Raw genomic sequence first — 19382 nt, forward strand, 5'->3', positions numbered from 1 at the left:
GAGAAGTGCCATTCTGTAAAAGTATATGGTAAGAAAAATGGCAACCGTACTAAAAAAGTTACAATGTTATAAGATCCAAAGACAATGGTCACTTGTAATCATGTAGATACTGTCAATGGAGTTACACAAAACAGGATCATGGGTCTCAAGAAACTGCTGATCTGATATGTTTACAGATTGATCAGATCCGGGTCGTGTTCTGAAAGGCACTTGGACACCTAAGTGAATAGATGCCGAACTGCAGGCATTTACGAGATCAAAAAGGACTTCCAAATCAAACAATATAGAGTTTACCTTCATGTATGTATTTGCTCGCATGGGAATTCCGCCAATACTGTAATTTGAAATGGGAGCAAATCTGCCCCTTGCGGCAGGTTTGTGGGCACTCCAGAGTGAATCCATGTGCAAATCACAATCTTGTATTGCTGGCCAGTGGTTACAGGGTTAAAAAGAAAGGGCAGATAGAGCATAGCACTGTTAAGTATGCTCCAGACAAATGAAGTAGAATAACTCAGTTTATTCTCAAGATGTATCCTTGGAAGAACAATACGTCTGGTACAGCTGAAGGCGAATCTTCAACTGCCAATCACCACATTCTATCAGTGTATGACCCACCAATGACATTGCAAACATTCCATCTGGCTTCAGCATAAACACAACACATCTTCAGTGCTAAACAAGAAACAAGAAAATACATGGACAAGTAAAAGTAGCTATCGATAACAGAATAAAAGCCTACAAAATAACAAAAACAAAAATACAAGTTTAAGTCAAATACCAGACGTTAAAACAAGGGGCTTAAGGCAATTATGTGACATAATCTTGAAGATAATTTGGTCATCTAATTTCTCTTCCAAATTTACTGCTAAAAGCCCTTTCCGTAATTAAGTTCATTGGTATAGTATCCCATTGTGACTGATTCACACTGGGTAACAACACACCATTACCAACCTGTTCAATAAACTGATGTGTGTCACACAAACTCTCACCCAATTCTTGATCAATTGGAACTTGACTGTCACTTTATTGCGAACCAAGCCACTGATCATTTTTTTCTTCTTGGTTATAAACCCACTTCTCTTTCCTCATATGCCACACTTTTCCATCACCCAACTTCTTTGAGTTAGTAAATACTTCCACAACTTCCAACGGTACATAAAACTTGCTCTCACCTTTTGTTACACGAAAAGGTAACTTTATGCACACTATGTCCTCCTTCTTGAGGACAATCTCCTTTGCATTACGCTTTAGGTCACAATAACCTTTATACTTTTCCTGATACAACATAATGGTTTTTTTCACTTCAACTGGAGACCACAGACTAAGTTTTAAATCTTTCAACCAACACTGATTATCCTTGGTAAAGGGTACTCTACACCTCATTATGGTAAAGGGGCTGTAACCCGTCACAGTAGGTGCAGTGGGATACATTCCCACCATTTTTTTTAATTCTCAGTTTCCAATCTAGATTTTTATTTTAATTCCTTTTATTGAAACATATATTTGGTCCATCATTACAGTCAGTAAACGACAAGCAAACCTGCTTTGGCATTTACAGGAGCAACGTATACAATATTTCATAATATATGTCCGGGTTGCGTATACAACATCCAAAGCAACATGAATCACTTTCTCTGTGATCTTCCTTCACCACCGCGCCCCCCCCACCTCCCACACCCAATCAGGTCCTGTACTTCTCTAAAGGACTCCAGATTTTTTCCAATAGTTTGGGGCAGCCTCTACTTTTATACACAACTCTCTTTGCCTGTCAGTAGCAATCTTAATCCTGTTTCCAGTTGATAAGTCTCTGCAGGGCCAGTGTCCCCCGTGACCCTGCTACGTTTCGTTTCACCAACCCTGAGGGCAACATGAGCCAGATTTTAGTATGTGAGGCCATTTGACCTCTCCCATGACTCACAACAGCTGCCAACGCGCGTCTAGTTGTATGTGTAAACCAGCTACCTCGGACATTACCCCAGCTACTCCTGCCAAGTATTGCTGAATTTAGGGGCATGCCCAAATGATATGAAAGAACTCCATTCCGGATTTTTACGTTTAGCTAACTGTAATGAATCTTTAATCACACAAATAAAGTGTTCTACTTCAACATTGCCACGGGGATGATAAACTGATGTCACCTGTGTTCAATCCCACTACGTTTTAAAAAGTGTTCCATACTATTACTCTTAAACTGAACACCATTGTCAGTAATTACCTTTTTAGGTAAACCTTTCCTTTGGCACAAATCCTCCTTGAATAAAATCACACTTTCGGAGTCAGCTTTCTCCACAAATTTAACTTCGGGCCATTTTGAAAAATAGGGAAACGCTACTGTAATAAACCAATTCTCACGAGGATCAATAATGGGACCCATTGAAACAAACCCCAAAGTTTCCTAGGCCATATCAGGACACGGAACGGGTGACAAAGGGAGATAAACAGATGCCTGTGATTTGTCAGCATTCAAACACAAATTACAATGTTTCACAACCCTCTCTACCTCAACATCCAACCTGGGACACCAATACATATCTTTCACTATCCTTTTGCTTTTACTATGCCTAGGTGTCCCTCACGACATACGTTTATTAACTTCTCTCCAAGACCCTTGGGGGGGAGGAACTCGCTCACCTCTTAACACATCCTCCAACACAGGTAATTAATTATGCACCTCCCAAAAGTGCTCGAGTTTCCCTCTTAGTGTCCTTTTTTCTGGCCATCCTTGCACAACAAAAGTTCTTATACTAGTTAAAATAGCATCCTTAGTGCAGGCTTCATTATATTCTTTAGCATTAATAGCATTGTTCCTTAACTTTTCATCCACCAAGCTACACTTAAATCAACCCACATTTCAGGATTTTCCTCTATGGGTAGAGGCATCCTACCCAGGCAATCGGATACTTGATTTTTTACACCAGGTATGAAACACACAGAATAGCTGTAAGCAAGTAACCTCACGGAGATCCTCGCTATTCTTGGTGTAGCTTTCAAAAAACCCGCAGTCAACAACACTTTGACAAGTGGTTTACTGTCACATCTTATCTGCACATGAAGTCTCCAAATGAAACTTCTACAGAGTTCCAACGCCGATACAACAGCAATAGCTTCCCTTTCAATAGCTAAATAACGTTCCTCTGTTGGACAAAGCTCTCTGGAGGCGTAAGCAACTGTGTCTTCTTTCCCAGCTCCATTTTTCTGAGTCAACACAGCTCCTAAACCCTTATTACTTGCATCCGTAGTGATTATACATAAAAGAGTAGGGTCGATCCACAACATTTTTTTGCCTCACACAGTTCGTCTTTCACATGTTCAAATTCAGTTTACAAGCATTCAGTCCATAAAAATGTGGATTCGTTCTTTAGTAAATGCCTCAAATGGTAAAAGTTTTCTGAGAAACTCTGTAGAAATTTGCTATAGAATTCTATTAAGGTTAAAAATGATCTCAACTCATCTTTGTTCTGAAAAGCAGGAGAATTCTTTATGGCATTCAGTAATTTCTTTTTTTAGTTTTATCCCTTTAGCAGAGATTTCGTGCCCTAGATAATCTAGCGATTGAACACCAAACTGGCACTTCAAAATCTCTGCAGTCAAGCCACTTTTCCTCAACTTCTCAAGAATGTTACACTCTACACTATCACGATAATTTTTCGATTCACCCATGACTACAATGTCTTTTTGAAAACAATTACACCAGGTAACCCCACAAAAAGTCTATGTATAACTTTCTGAAAAACTACTGCTGCCAATGGGCATATGCAGAAAGGGGTAACAACCTTGAGGTGTCATAAAGGTCGTTAAGCTTTTGCTGTCTTCATGTAACTTTACTTGCTGATAAGCTGATGACAAGTCTATCACCGAAAACCACTTCATGTTTTTCGTCGTTGCCATCAACTCATTAATCTTTGGAAGGGGAAATATCACCACTACAATGTTGCCATTCGAACTTCTCAAATCCATGCGCAAGAGGATTTTGCCATTCGCCGTACGTGCTATAACCAAAGATGCAATCCACTCAGAGGCATCTACTTTTTCTATAATCCCTCCTTTTAGTAAGTTAGCTAGACCCTTCTAATGTTCCTCTCTTAGGACCCATGGTATGTCTCTTGACTTGTGAGCTTTAGGTTTGGCATTCTTTTCAAAAAACATTTTGGGCACATACCCATCAAAACTGCCAATTTTGCCAGAAAAGACTTCAGGAAACTCTTTTAAACTGTTGACCATACTGATCACTATCCCTCAACACTACGACTTGCTCCAGACTGTTGGGGTCCAGAATAATGTTCAATTTTCCCTGGTCTATCTATCCTGAAGACTGATGGTCTCTCAATTGCAACATATAATTTACAGTATCTGATCTTCCTTTGAAATTAAAAATGTTTTCTCTATAACCCATAAGAGAATTTTTTTCTCCAGTAAAGCTTTCAGGTGCTACATCTCGAGGTAATAGACGGACCTAAAGTTCCTACAAATTTCCTTTCTAATTGAACCTTGTCAATAATTGTATAGGGAGAACTAGAATCTGCCTCAATGAGCATTTCAATTCCTCCCAAATGCATAGAACACACAGGTTTGTTTCTACATTGCAAAGTAATCCATAGTCAATGGATTGTAAGAAGCTAGCCTGTCAGTATAACAGGTCTTCCCAATTTGGTATGCCTGTTTGGAAAAGAAAATTATTTTCTTTAATCCCCTCACTCACCAGAGGTTGCCCTTAGGTGACATGCTTCATCATTGGGGGCTTCCCAAGCATCTACTGCTTGGGGCATGCTGCGAGTTGCGAAGAATACGTAGAAGAACTTTTATTTGAAACTATGTGTAGTGCGGTGTGAGGTGGAGTGGTGATTAGTGCGAGTTAAAAATACATAGCTAGTAAGCCAACACATTTATTCATGCCTTTAGTTGGTATGCCAGAAAGGGGTTAGATATAGGATTTAGATCATGAATGTGGTCAAAAAGCCTAGTTATCTTGTCGACATGTTTCAAGGTGTCCCCTACACCTTTTATTCAGGACCACATGGGGACCAGCCCCATGTTTGCCACTCCGGTTGTGAACCTAGAAATGAGGTTAACAATTGATTTGAAAGACACACCTAATGTGTGTATCTATCTTATATACATACGCTTTAGTGTTGAATCTGTAGTATTTGAGTTTTAGCAATATTGTGACCCATGGTCCGCCTGGGTGGAGGGGCCTGTAGACCATTGGCTCGGCATCCCTCCGGCTTCTCAGTACCTAGGAATTTTCTTTTCCAAACAGGCATACCAAATTGGGAAGACCTGTTATACTGACAGGCTAGCTTCTTACAATCCATTAACTATGGATTACTTTGTGATAGTTAAGAACTAAGAGGCGGAACCTAGCCTTAGCCTCTTTCCTCCCTCTTTTTTGATTATTGTTTCTACATTGTACATTACGATGAGTAACCTGATCATCAGTAATACCTAAAACACACACCCAACCCTGGATGTGCCTTGCCTATTATATGTATCGGAGTCCGAATCATCATTCTCACAAGTAACCATGGAAATGTTCTTAATATTACTTTTGCCTCTTCTATGAACTTTAGCAAAGTGGCCAATTATACCCCTTTCTCCACCTTTTTGGTTCTCAGCTGGATACCATCTGCTATAAGCAAGGTGATTCTTACTCCCACATCTATAACATTTTTTTTTCCGTAGTTTATACTCCTCTTTCTTGCATTCCTTCTGATCATTTACATTATATTTCACCCTATGTTTTACTTTGCTCAAAATATAATTCCCATCATCCTTAGTAACACCTGCAACCGCTCTTGCACACTTGTTCGAATTCTCTGCCTTCTTAACCAACGCCACCACCTCAGATAATTGTGCTTCCCTATGCACCCACAATCGTTCCTATATATGTTCATTGTTGACATGCATGATGATTTGGTCGCGAACCAACTCATCATGCAGTGTCCCAAAACTACACATGATCGTTAACCTTTTTAAGTCAGATACAAACTCCTTAATAAGCTCATATTTTCCTTGCTTCATGCTAAAATAATTGTGACGGTCAATGGCAATGCGTACTAAAGTAGAATAATAAATATCCAAGTCTTCTAACCCATGAAGGAACACATCAGGATCTCTAGCTGGTCAAATCTTTTTTTCCAAGGAATTTAAAAGGGCCTTCTTTTTAAGTACATGAGACAATTCTTCATCCGTTTCCTCTATAGTATCAATATAATTTAAAAAATACTCTCTTCATTTTTGCCATTTTATTAGAGGTTCACCAGTGGTAGCCAAGAAGGTTTGAGGAGATGTCAAGGAGAATGTTTGAGAAGCACACATTGTAACAGCTTCAACATGCAGAAAAAGGGGATGTGCCAATCAAAGAAATGAATGACAAGCAGGTACTTTGGTGTACCTGTCACTGTAAAACCACTCACCACACTATTGTTGAAGGTGTGCCTGTCACAATAAACTATGACAGGCTGACGTACAATAAAGCAAGTAGTGACTGTCACTGCAAACTGTGACAACTAGGCTCGATAAACAGAACACCCACACTGCACATGACACAAGGTGTCAATCAATCAATCAATCATCAGTTTGTTAAGCACAACTACTCACCCATAAGGGTCTCAAGGCGCTGGGGGGCGGTGCAGGTTCCAGCCCATCAAGGAGGTGGTCTGTCGAAGAGCCAGGTTTTGAGGTTTCTTGCAAAGATGGGGAGCTATATTGTATGTCTGAGGTGGAGCGGAAGGGCGTTCCAGGCTCTGGCCGCGAGGAAGGAGAAGGAGCCCCCTCCAGATCTGGTCTTTCTGGTGCGGGGAACCACGGTAATAGGAGAGCTGGGCTGATCGTAGGGTCCTTTGGGGTGCGTGAAATTTGAGTCAGCTGTTCAGGTATGCTGGTCCGGTGTTGTGGAGGGCCTTGTGTGCGTGGGTGAGAATCTTGAAGGTGATTCTAGCCTCGATGCAGAGCTAGTGGAGTGTGCGCAGGTGCTGGGAGATGTGGCAGTGTCTTGGCAGGTTGAGGATCAGTCTTTCGGCAGTGTTCTGGATGTTTTGTAGCTTGCGGTGAGGTTTTTGTTTATTCTGGCGTAGAGTGCATTGACGGAGTTGAGTCTGCTGGTGACGAGGGTGTGAGTGACGGACTTTCTGTGCTCGAAGGGGATCTATTTGAAGGTCTTATGTAGGAGGCGGAGGGTGTGGTAGCAGGAGGATATGACGGAGTCGATCTGGCGGTTCATTTTGAGTTCCGCGTCCAGGAAGATTTCATGGTTGCGCATGTGGTCTGTGCGGGTGGGTGGGTTTCCTAGTGCGGGGGGCCACCAGGTGTCATTCCAGGCATCGGGGTTTTGGCCCATAATGAGTACTTCTGTTTTGTCGGTGTTGAGTAGTAGGCAGCTGCTTTTCATCCATTTGGCCGCGGCTTCCATGCCTTCTTGAAAGTTGCGTCTGGCGGTGTTGGGTTCGTTGGATAAGGAGAGGACGAGTAGGGTGTCGTCTCTGCGTATGACACAATGTTAAGTCCGTAGGTTCTGACGATGGGGGCGAGCTGAGCCATGTAGACGTTGAAGAGCACGATGCTTAGGGAGGACCCCTGGGGGACTCCGCAGGTGGTTGGTGTAGGGTCGAGAGGAAAGGGGGGGAGGAGTCTGACCCGCTGCGTTCTGACGGAGAGGAAGGAGTGGATCCAGTCGAGGGCCTTGTCCCGGATCCCTGCGTCGTGGAGTCTGCATATTAGGGTGTGGTGAGAGACTGTGTTGAACGCTGCTGAGAGGTAGAGGAGGATGAGGGTTACTGTTTCTCCTCTGTCCAGTAGGGAGTGGATGTTGTCTGTTGCGGAGAGGAGGGCGGTTTCTGTGCTGTGGTTTTTTTCTGAAGCAGGACTGGGAGGAGTCGAGGATGTTGTGCTCTTCGATGAAGGTGGCGAGTTGGCTGTTGATGGCTTCCTCAATGACTTTTGCTAGGAACAGGAGCAGGGAGATGGGTCTGTAGTTCTTGAGGTCTGTGGGGTTTGACGGCTTATTCAAGAGGGGGTTAATCTTGGCGTGTTTCCAGTCATCGGGGAACGAAGCGTTCGTCAGGGAGCGGTTGATGGTGTGGCAGAGCATGGGTGCGATGGTGTCGTCGCCTCTGTTAAAGATGTGGGGAGGGTAGGGATCTGTGGGGACCCCAGAGTGGATTGACTTCAGTGTGTCTTTGGTGGTGAGGGCTGTCCAGTTGTCAATCGTTGGCTTCAGGGTGTCGGGTGGCTGGTGAGGGTTCAGTGCGTTGGCTGTCTTCGTTGAAGTTGTCGTAAATTGTTTTGATTTTGAGGTGGAAGGTGGAGTTTGTTGCAGAGGTCTTGTGAGGGAGGGATGTCAGTAGACTCGCTGGTGGGTTGGGCGAACTCCTTGATGATGCTGAAGAGTTCTTTGCTGTTGTGCACGTGTGTTGAGATTCTGTCTTCAATTGCTTTTTTCTCTTGTTTTTCTGATGAGTTGGTGGTAGGCCTTGGTGGCGGCTCTGAAGTCATTGTGGGCCTCTGTGGATTTGGAGTTCCTCCAGGCCTTTTCAAGGCAGCGGCACATGCGTCTGGACTCTTGAAGTTCGGTGGTAAACCATCTGGTTTTCTTGGTGTGAGTGTTGTTGTTTTTCTTGAAGGGGGCTATGGTGTTGGCGCTGTCGAAGATCTATCTGTGCAGAGTTCGGGTTGTGGTCGTCATCTTCTGCGATGGTTGAGGTGGAGTTGCTGAGTGAGGAGGTGAGGTGGTCGTCAGTGATTTTGGTCCAGTTTCTTCGTGGGAGCAGGTGCTGGTGTCAGTGGATGGTGGGTGTTCTGAAGGTGAAGGTGTTCTGGAGGTGTGCCTGTCACCGTCTTGAATTCGCTTCACTAAACTCACGCTGCGGCATAACTACTTCTCACGCGAGGCAGAAATGGATTTCCAAATCAATAGAGGAAGAGGCTACTAGCTTGACTAAAATGCGTACCAAAATTTCACGAATATGATGAGAATACGATGCAAGAATGTGCACGCTTCCCAATTCAAAATGGAGGCACATATAATGTGCCGGCATAGCCTAGTGTGCCACTGGAAACAACAGAAGGAAGGTTCAGTAATGTGGGGGGGCCTAGCGCTGATGTCTTGAACAGTACATAAACAACTGCCACCTTCAGCGCGCGTGGGTTCCTCGCGCACACAGCTTATACAGAGAGTTCAATTAAAATGCACATGAACTGCCATCCATCCAAATTAGTAAGAAAGAACAATTTCACACTTTGGATGGTACCACTAACAGTGAAAACTCTACCGCACTGCACGCACAGACTTATGAAGGCGCTTAAACATCCAATCCAAAGCGCACATAGAACAGGGCAAAAACCCTACGTGCTGACCTTTCAAAAGACAAACAAAGGTGATACTCACAGTTCTTTTTAACCACAGAGATTCTATCAAGAAAAGTGAACAAGTGATATTTTTTAATTTAATTTTTACCGTTTCTAACAGGGTGCTAGGCTCTCTCTTACACATGGAAAGATGGGAGCACAATGTGCTTGTTAAAATACCCCTCACACTCTAAAAAACCAGGTAGAGTCATGCTTCATCATAGGGGTCTTCCCGCCCCTATAACGGGACGGGGCGTGCTACGACCAAACGAAATACGCGGGAGCACTAAGATGTGACAGAGGCTATGTGTAGGTGTATAGGTGTCAGTGAAAGTGTAGGGACCTAACACTAGTGAGTGTGCAAAAAGTGAAAAATGAAAAAGGTTTAAAAATTCCCTGGCTTAGTAGAAAAAAACAATTTTATTAGCTTCTCTAGCTGGGAACATTAAGAAGGGGTTGTGTGGTAGAGCATTAGCTACTACCTAGTCGACATGTTTCGTAAGCCGTCCCCTACTGCTTACTCATCAGGACCAGAAAACGATCCCTACTGTTTTTACTCAGTTCTAACAAGTAGTGCCTACTGTCCTAAAAACAACCAACAAAAATAAGTTGGCTGTTTTGGCTTCAGGGCATGAGTTGGCCCAGGCGAAGCAGAAAAAATCGACCTGATGTGGTCTTTATCTCAATAGTTATCAATGCCCCATGAGTTTGCAGGCGAAGGGTATTCTGCGCAGTTTAATTTCTGCCAGAGAAAGAAATCATTGTTCCTACCCCCGTGCTCCTCCGAGGGTACTCACAGTTCCCCACTTAAACGTCCTCGAAAATTCACAGATAAAGGTCTCAAGGTTAAAGCAATGTACAGCACAGGATAAATCCTTAACTGCACACATAGTAGATCCGTTCCCTGATCGTCGCCAAAATTGTTACGGATGCTCCAGACAAATGTAGTAGAATAACTGTTGCATGATTCCGGTCCAGGGAAGACATGGCTTGGCAGTTCGGGCTGGACTGTTCCCATGAGGCACAGGGTCAAACTGATTTGCATATGGCCATGTCTGAACTGGGGTGGCGGAGTGAGCTAAAGAACGTGATGGATTAAACCCAGATCAGTTGACTGGGGGTGAGTGTTTGTATTGTCAATGCTCCGTCCATCATCCCCTTTGGTTTTTCTTTGTTCGCCCTAAGTTGGCAGGGTATGCTCAGACGTGAGTCCCTTGCCCACTTTGCCACTCGATTCAAGCAAGCCCGGCTGAAGACGGCTGTAATGCCAGAAACCGGTCCTGGGAAGCTTGATTCCAGTCCAGGGAAGACATGGCTTGGCAGTTCGGGCTGGACTGTTCCCATGAGGCACAGGGTCAGACTGACTTGCATATGGCCATGTCTGAACTGGGGTGGCGGAGTGACCTAAAGAACGGTGATGGATTAAACCCAGATCAGTTGACTGGGGGTGAGTGTTTGTATTGTCAACGCTCCGTCCATCATCCCCTTTGGTTTTTCTTTGTTCGCCCTAAGTTGGCAGGGTATGCTCAGACGTGAGTCCCTTGCTCACTTTGCCACTGGATTCAAGCTAGCCCGGCTGAAGACGGCTATAATGCCAGAAACCGGTCCTGGGAAGCTTGATTCCGGTCCAGGGAAGACATGGCTTGGCAGTTCGGGCTGGACTGTTCCCATGAGGCACAGGGTCAGACTGATTTGCATATGGCCATGTCTGAACTGGGGTGGCGGAGAGAGCTAAAGAACGGTGATGGATTAAACCCAGATCAGTTGACTGGGGGCGAGTGTTTGTATTGTCAACGCTCCGTCCATCATCCCCTTTGGTTTTTCTTTGTTCGCCCTAAGTTGGCAGGGTATGCTCAGACGTGAGTCCCTTGCTCACTTTGCCACTGGATTAAACCCAGATCAGTTGACTGGGGGTGAGTGTTTGTATTGTCAACGCTCCGTCCATCATCCCCTTTGGTTTTTCTTTGAAATAAATATCTTAACATTTTTTTATGAATTTTTTTGTACCCTATAATTAATAAAAATAAAATGTTAGGGCACATAAACTTCAAAACAATTGATTATTAAATAATTTAAATATGTACATTAATTTTATAAATATTAATTTGTAAACAAAATAAATCCACCCTCACTGGCCTTTTAATGTTAATATTTTGCTAAATTAAATTAAAGTTGTATCTGCCTAATGTAAGGTGACTTCTACTGTCTAATAAATGTTTAGAAACGTAATTAATGTTTATTGAATCAGTTAACTCAGTGGTTCCTAGATTTTTTGCACCACATCCCTATTTTTAGAATGAAAAACTTTCACAGCCCACCTAGCTTTAATGGACATGAAGCAGACGATTTTTTTCTCAATGAAAGGTTATTGCTTTTCAGAAATAAAGAAAAAACAGTGCAAGTGACCACCAACTGTACATAAAACATCAATTCAGGTCACACCCCTCCCCCACCGCCACAGTCTTCTCGAGTTAAATTCCAACATATATGGCCTCAGTAGTTCACTTTTTTTAAAGACTAAACCAATGGCATCACTACTTGAGCTTAGTACATGCAACACAATGTTCCCTTATTCAAGAAGCAAGGCATAGAGATCGCAGTGACTCGTGACAACCATATACAAAGTCTTTTTCTGAGAGGTAGTGCACCAGGATTGCCTACATCTCTTCATATTTATGCCTCATTTCTAGAAGACCCCAGGGCAATTTCTTCCTAGCTAGCAACATCCAAAGTTTCCCCACCCATTCTTGCATTGTTGGAATAAAAGGAGACTTTGACTTGAGCGCTATAGTTTGCTATGCTGGCAAAGTCATGTTCGAAATCAATGTCTAGTCCTGTTTCGGTAAGCATTTATTCTCAGATGGTCTGACGCTGAGGATCACTGCCGCTGGGTTGGGCTGCAAGGCGTATCCCATCATAATTCTAACGTGGCTAAGAATTTCCTTCATGCATGAGAGCAGCATCAGGATTGGCCTGAGCGTCCTGGATTTGCACTCCTGGGAGGAATGCTACCTCAAAAAGCATTGTCTATATTTTCTAAACTCATGAGATCGGGCAACTACTCCAAAATTCTGATTGCCACCTTTCCTATGTCTTTCAAATGGCACTCTTCTCCTTCTCCCCACCCCCATCTCTTTCATGCCTCCTCTCTCTCTGAGCGCAACCTTCTCTGACTCACATGCACGTTGCTTCAATCTTTTTAAATGTATTTTTTGTTATTGCCCAAAACTGATCACAACTACTGCTCCTTCTTTAAAAGGCATGTCCCTGAAACTTAACAATGTATAATCTCTTCTAGCGCATCAGTTAACCATCTGCATGAATTCACATACGCCCCCCTCCTCCCCAAATCAAATAATAAAAATAATTGCGCTGAAATAAACAGCATTGTAAATGGATCCTTCTGCCAACATAACGCAAATATCTTAGAGGCAGACTGGATAGCTCACCTAACCAAAAACAACATAAACAAGAACACCAATTACCAAGACTATCCTACAGATAACAATACGTTACACCAACCAAAAGAGGACAACAAAGAAAATCAGTTTGAGGAAAACTGGATTCGATCTAACCAAATTGAAATGACCACAAAAAACCTAAGTTTAAACGCAGCACCAGGTCCAAACGGCCTACCGAATGGACTATTAAAACAAAATAGATAATTCTTGGCATATTATTTTACACCTCTGTTTAATCATGCCTTTCAAACCACCACTGTGCCAGAATCATGGAGAGGCAGCATTCTGCATCCAATTTTCAAAGCAGGTGCAAGGTCGGACCCAGCGAATTTAGGATTAATTGCTTTGATAGATGTAGAAGCAAAATTGTATGCATCAAACCTTTTCACAGCTTTAGATGATTGGGTCAGTTCTAGCAAGATCATTCCAGTCACACGAAAAGGCTTCAGACCTTACACAAACACAATGTGTAACCTGCTTGCACTGAATCTTTTGGTAGAAAAAGCTAAGCGAAAATCCGCCAAACTGCACCTGCTTTATTGACCTAAAAGCAGCTTTTAACATGGTACCTAGACAACAGCTGTGGCAAAAGATGGCCAATTGGGGCGTTCCACCGCCACTACTATGGGCCATTGTCAACTTGTATACATCTACATAGGTACAGATAAAACTGGGTAACGGAGAATGTACTACAGCAAGGATCCCCACACACATTAGCCTAAAGCAGGGATGCGTGCTGGCTCCCAACCTTTTCAATGTTTTCACTTCATAGCTGGACAAGAGACTTTCAGAAGTACAAAGTGACCCCCCCCCCCCCGAAAATCGCTCACTGTAAAATAAGAAGCCTGCACTATGCAGATGACATCATCAAGCTGGTCGAATATACGCGAAGACCATGGTTTGTCCTTGAACCTGAACAAAACTAAGGTTATGAGTTTCTCGGCCTTGACAGCGCCAACTAGAAAAAAATACCGTTGGAATGCATCAGGAAACAGAATAGAGCACTGTGACTCCTATAACTATCTGGGAGTAGTGGTCGACAAAAGGTTCACCCTCAAAGAACACCTAAACCTCAGACAAGCACAAGCAAACAAACTTTGTTTTGCACTAAATATGTTAAAACAGAAACTACAATGTCCTTCAAATTCCCACCTATTAAAAGTCATTGCAACCACGTTTCTCCTGACCGTTACTTATGGCTCAGAATTATTCAAAGGACAAGATGCCAGCTTCCTGAATCACCAACAGTCAGGTTTATTCAAACAAATTTTCCGGATGCCGCAGTTCACGTCATAAGCCCAAGTTTGCTTAGAATTCGGGTTTTAAATCAACATCCTGTCAGACAAGCAGCGATAATAAACATGTGCTGGAAATTAAAAGCAGCAGAAGAGGATTCCTTGCTAACAACACTAGACATGCACGACGCCTGGAACACGGACTACAGCTTCGCCGCATTAAAAAAAATAGCCAATAATGCCGCAAAACAAAAGGCTTGGATAATGGACAAAGCTGCTCTAACAAAGAAAAAACATGGCTGGTTGATTTTATCGACATATGAGACTCAATCGCCCCAGTCGGATCTTGTCCATCATATAATCCCATCAATCCAACATCAGCTACTCTTGGTCAGACTGGGAGCATTTACATCAAAAGACCCGGTTCCCACGTGGAAACAATCATGGCCAACCGTGCTTTGCAGACTTTGTGGACATGCGGAAGAATGCCCGGTTACTCACCGGTAATACCCATTACTCCGAGTCCTGGTCTCCCCGTCCCATTCCTGATACATGAGCAGCTAGTCTGCTCCACAGAAACCCCTACCTAGCTGAGCTGTTTGCACTTCCCCCTAGGATGACGTCACCATCACGTGACTATAAAGGGGGAAGTGCATCCATTAATCATCCTGAAAATACCAAAGACAACAGAACGAAACACATACAATCACCCACAGAAAACCCAAAACAGGGAGGGAGGGAAGGGCTCAGGAATGGGACGGGGAGACCAGGACTCGGAGTAATGGGTATTACCGGTGAGTAACCGGGCATTACCTCCTCGTCCTGGTCTCCCCGTCCCATTCCTGATACATGAGCCCATACCCAAGCACATGGTGATTGTAAGAAGAAAACAGACCAGAAGTATGCCAGAAAAACAGGTCCATTTTAATCAAATCAAACAGTACAAATCATAAATCAAGCACTGCAGACAGGACACTAGTCCCAAAGGCAGCGGAGGCCGCCATCCCCAACACCAGACGATAATGGGCAACAAAAGTGTGGGGAGAAGCCCACGTAGCAGCATTGCAAATGTCTCGCAAAGAGGCACCCCTGAACATGGCCCAGGAGGACGAAACGCTCCGAGTCGACCGACCCTGAACAGTAGAAGGCAGGGGACATTGGACAGAACCATAAGCAGAAACCACTGCGCCCTTGACCCAACGAGACAAGGAGGACAAAGAAGGACGAAGCCCTAGACCAGACAGGCCGTAGGGGAAGAACAGGGAGTCAACCTTACGGAAACCAGCCGTACGCTCCAAGTAGATGTGGAGAGCCCTCAACACATCCAAAGAATGGAGGAGCTCCTCCTCAGGAGAGGCAGGAGCAGGAAAAAATACAGGGAGAACAAAATCCTCCAGACAGTGAAAAGTGGAAATCACTTTAGGGAGAAAAAACTGACTCGGTCGGAGAACGACCTTGTCAGCGCAGAAGCGCAAGAAGGGGGGGGAAGCCATCAGCGCACCAATCTCACCAACCCTACGCCCAGAGGTAATGGCCACCAGGAAGATAACTTTGGCAGAAAGGAATTACAGGGCCACGGAGTCCAAAGGCTCAAACGGGGGACCCGTCAAAGCCCGTAGAACCAAGGGCAGATCCCAAGGAGGCACAGGGGAACGGGAGACAGGACGTTGAAGCAAGAAACTCCTCAGAAGGCGATCCACCAACGGGGACACAGATGAAACAGAGGAACCCCGAAAGGCAAGAACGGCAGCCCACTGCGCCCGCAGGGAAGAAACAGCCAGTCCCAAGACAAAACCATCCCGTAAAAAGTCCACCACCCGCACTGCCTCACAGGAGACAGGAGAGAGATCCCTCCCATGACACCAGGTGGAAAAATTCTTCCAGTGACGGGCATAAGACTTCAAGGTGGACGGACGCCGGGAAAGCTGAAGACACTGGGCAACCTCCAATGAGCAACCCAGACCCAGCAAACTCAACCTCTCAAGTGCCAAACCCCCAGCCGGAGGCGACGCAGGGAGGCAAGACTGAGAAGAGGAGCCCGCAGGGGGGAGGGAGACAGGGGAAACCTCCAATGAGGGCAAACGGCAAAAGTCAGCAGCAGGGGAAACCAAGACCGCCGAGACCACTCCGGAACCACCAGGAGAACCTCCGCCCGATCCAAACGAATCTTCCGGAGGACCCCCGGAATCAAGGCAAAGGGAGGGAAGGCAAACAGCAGACCCCCCGACCAAGGAATCGATAAAGCATCGGTCGCCCAAGCTATTGGAGACGGAATGATGCTGCAAAACAGAGGAAGAAGGGCGGAATCACCCGAGGCAAAAAGATCCATCCAAGGAAGGTGGAACCGAAGGACAATCTGCCCGAACAGATCCGGGGACAGACAGAGGGACACCGAGGAGGGGAACACCCTGCTCAAAGCATCCGCAGGCCCATTCTCCTTCCCCGGAAGATAGACGGCTGTCAGAGACAACAGATTCGACTCGGCCCAAAGGCCGATCTCCCGGGACAGGAGAAAGAGAGAATGACACATGCCCCCCAGGTGATTCACATAGGAGCGAACCACCTGATTGTCTGTCTGCACCGAGACCGCCCGACCCCGAAGGAGAGGAGCGAACCAAAGGAGAGCAAGCCAGACCGCTCGCAACTACTTCCAGTTCGAGGACTGTAGGGACTCGAATCGGGACCACCGACCCTGACCCTTGGAAGAACCCAGAACAGCCCCCCAACCCAATGCACTCGCATCCGTGGACAACACGACCACAGACTGAGGGGGAAGGAGATCGAACCCCCCAGAGAGGGAGAGAGGAGACAACCACCACTGTAGAACCGCCCGAATCCCCAGAGTGACAGGGATCAGAGTCTCGTAGTCCAAGGAGGCGGGATCCCAATGGGACAGGACATGATGCAACAGGGGGTACAGACGCAGCCCGGCCCAAGGAGGGAGTTGCAGAGCGGACGCCAGCTCCCCCAGACACCGCAACCAGAGAAGGGCAGACACCCGGGACTGGGAAAGAAGCCAGGAAAGGAGATGAAACAAAGTCAACCGGCGCCCCTGGGAGAGGAACACCATGCCCAGGTCCATCCGGAAGAGAGTCCCCAGGAACAACAGGGACAGAGAGGGCGCCAGGGAGGACTACCGGTGGCTGAGAATGAACCCAGCAGAAGACACACCCGGGCCACAACCGACAGAGCCAGAGGGGCCAGGAGCAAGGCGAAAACCCTGGGCGCCGAAGACAGGCCGAAAGGCAGCACACAGAACTGAGAGCGAAGGGTCCCCACAGCAAAATGCAGAAAACGCTGGCCAACCGGATGGACAGGAACGTGCAGATATGCATCCCTCAGAACCAGGGATAGCAGGAAGCCACCCGGAAGGACCAGAGGCAGGACGGACCGGAGGGACACCATCCAGAATGGACGACGGAAGACGAAGCAAATGACCCACTTCAGATCCAGAACAGGACGAAGAACCGAAGTGCACCTCCTGGAAACCAGAAAGAGGATTGAGTAGTAACCCAAGCCCCACCCCAGCGGAGGAACCCACACAACAGCCCCCTTCACCAACAGGAGTCGCACACCTGCCAACAAACAACTCTACGCAGAGGAAGACGGGGCAGGGGAGTCCGTACAAAACCCGGAGGAGAAGGAGAGGAAAACTCAAACCGGCAACCCCCAAAACAGGCCGAACCGCCCAGGCAACCGGAACCGATAACCACTGGGCGCGGAAGGACTGGAGGCGACCACCAACCGGCAAAGGCAGACAGTCACCGAGAAGAGGAGGAAGCGGGGGTGGCAACACCGGCAGTGGAGCGGGGCTTGGCACTTCCAGGGGCCCCCTGGCCCGATCCCAGCCCGAAAGGACGCCCAAAACGTGATGGTAACCAAACCCACGACCCCGAGAAGGAGGGCGGACCGGAGCCAAGAGCCTGCGGATCCCAGCAGACTGATCGACCATACCCTCCAGCTGAGGACCGAACACCCTGGAGCCCACAAAGGGAAACAAAAGGAGGACCGACACAAGGGAAGAATCCCCCTACCAGGAATGCATCCAAATACGACGACTGGCAACGATGGAAGCGCCAGAAGCAGTCCGACAGGTAATGCACAGGTAATGCACCTGCAACTCCATCAGAGACAAAAGAGGCGCGGTAACCTCGCCGACATTTCAGCAAAACAGACAGGGACAGGAAATCCATAAGGAGCGACTGAACCACATAGGAAGAATACGTATCCGCCCGGACAGAAACTATAGAAGCAGCATAGGAATGCCACCTTGCCCCATCAACACGCATATCCATAGCATCCGCAGGAAGGGCGTACATAGAAACTACTAAACCCTGAGAGGAAAGGCCAGCCATCAAATCCACAACCTGCACAGCCTGAGGGAACTCAGTAGCAAAAACCCCCAAGAAGGCAATGCCGGGACAGGAAATGAGGAAAAGAAGGCATGACCACCTCCTTCCAAACGCGAGACAGCACATAGCGTACCGCCTCGAGCAAAGGAAAAAAGTCAGGAGCAGGCAGGACACACTGCGTAAAAAAGACAGTCTCCGCCGGAGGAGAAAAAGCCCAAATAGGACCGCACATGGGTGAACAGTCCAGCGAGCTCAGCACCCTGAACAAACCACGTACACCCCCCTCATCAACAGGACCATGGACATCCTCAGCAGCAGCCTGCGGAATCAAAGAGACACGAGGCACCCCGGGAGGAGGTCCAGCCGCGACCCAAGCCAGGAAAACAGCAGCCACAGCCACATCAATAAGGAGGCGCAGGGCAACAAGAGGGGTAGCAGAGGAAGAAGCCCCTGAATCCACGACAGCAACCAGTCCAGGCTCAAACACTAAAAGCAGGCAGAAGCAAGGACCAAATTGCAGCCAGGAAGGACCTCATTCAAAGGACGCAAAGTCCCGAGGACCTGGACTCACACGAGTGCAGGAAAAAGGAGGCCAGAATAATAAAAACCCAGCCAAACGCCAAACCCGTCCCCCCCCAAAAGCACAGAAAATCCAGTGCACCACAACCTCCACAAGCAGAAACCCCCGCCCGCTAAAGCAGGGCCTATCGGGGACTGCCAACACCAAGGAAACAGCCGCTGAAGCAGGCCCAGCAAACAAGGTGAGCGAGGAGAGGCAGAAACGGCCGCTAACGCGAGCCGCGCATTCAAAAGCACAGACCACTGGCAATGAAATACCAGGCAGCGCGGGGGGGGGGGGGTGGGGGGGGAATAGCATAAAAGACACAAAGGGCGGCCGCTAAAGCAGGCCACCGAAAAACAACAGAAAAGCCAAAAGAAACTTACCCACAAGAAGGCAAACCTCCAGCACAGCCAGGTAACAGGCAACTGCG

The 19382-nt window shown here is 46.5% G+C and overlaps 1 protein-coding gene across 3 annotated transcripts in view; it reads right to left on the reverse strand.

Annotated features, from left to right (window-relative positions):
* The window catches only part of RPUSD1 (RNA pseudouridine synthase domain containing 1), a 59849-nt gene that overhangs the window by 25978 nt on the left and 14489 nt on the right, over positions 1 to 19382 (reverse strand). Inside the window, exon 1 of one of the 3 annotated variants that reach the window (XM_086940530.1) lies at positions 295 to 349. The exons of the other annotated variants lie outside the window; for them this stretch is intronic. Within the exon in view, the coding sequence (XP_086796656.1) occupies positions 295 to 318 (24 nt within the window). The 5' untranslated portion in view covers positions 319 to 349. Of the gene's footprint in view, positions 1 to 294; positions 350 to 19382 lie in introns of those variants that run through there. 3 annotated transcript variants of the gene reach the window in all.

This window comes from Lissotriton vulgaris, chromosome 10 (genome assembly GCF_964263255.1).
Source record: "Lissotriton vulgaris chromosome 10, aLisVul1.2, whole genome shotgun sequence".
NCBI lineage: Eukaryota > Metazoa > Chordata > Amphibia > Caudata > Salamandridae > Lissotriton > Lissotriton vulgaris.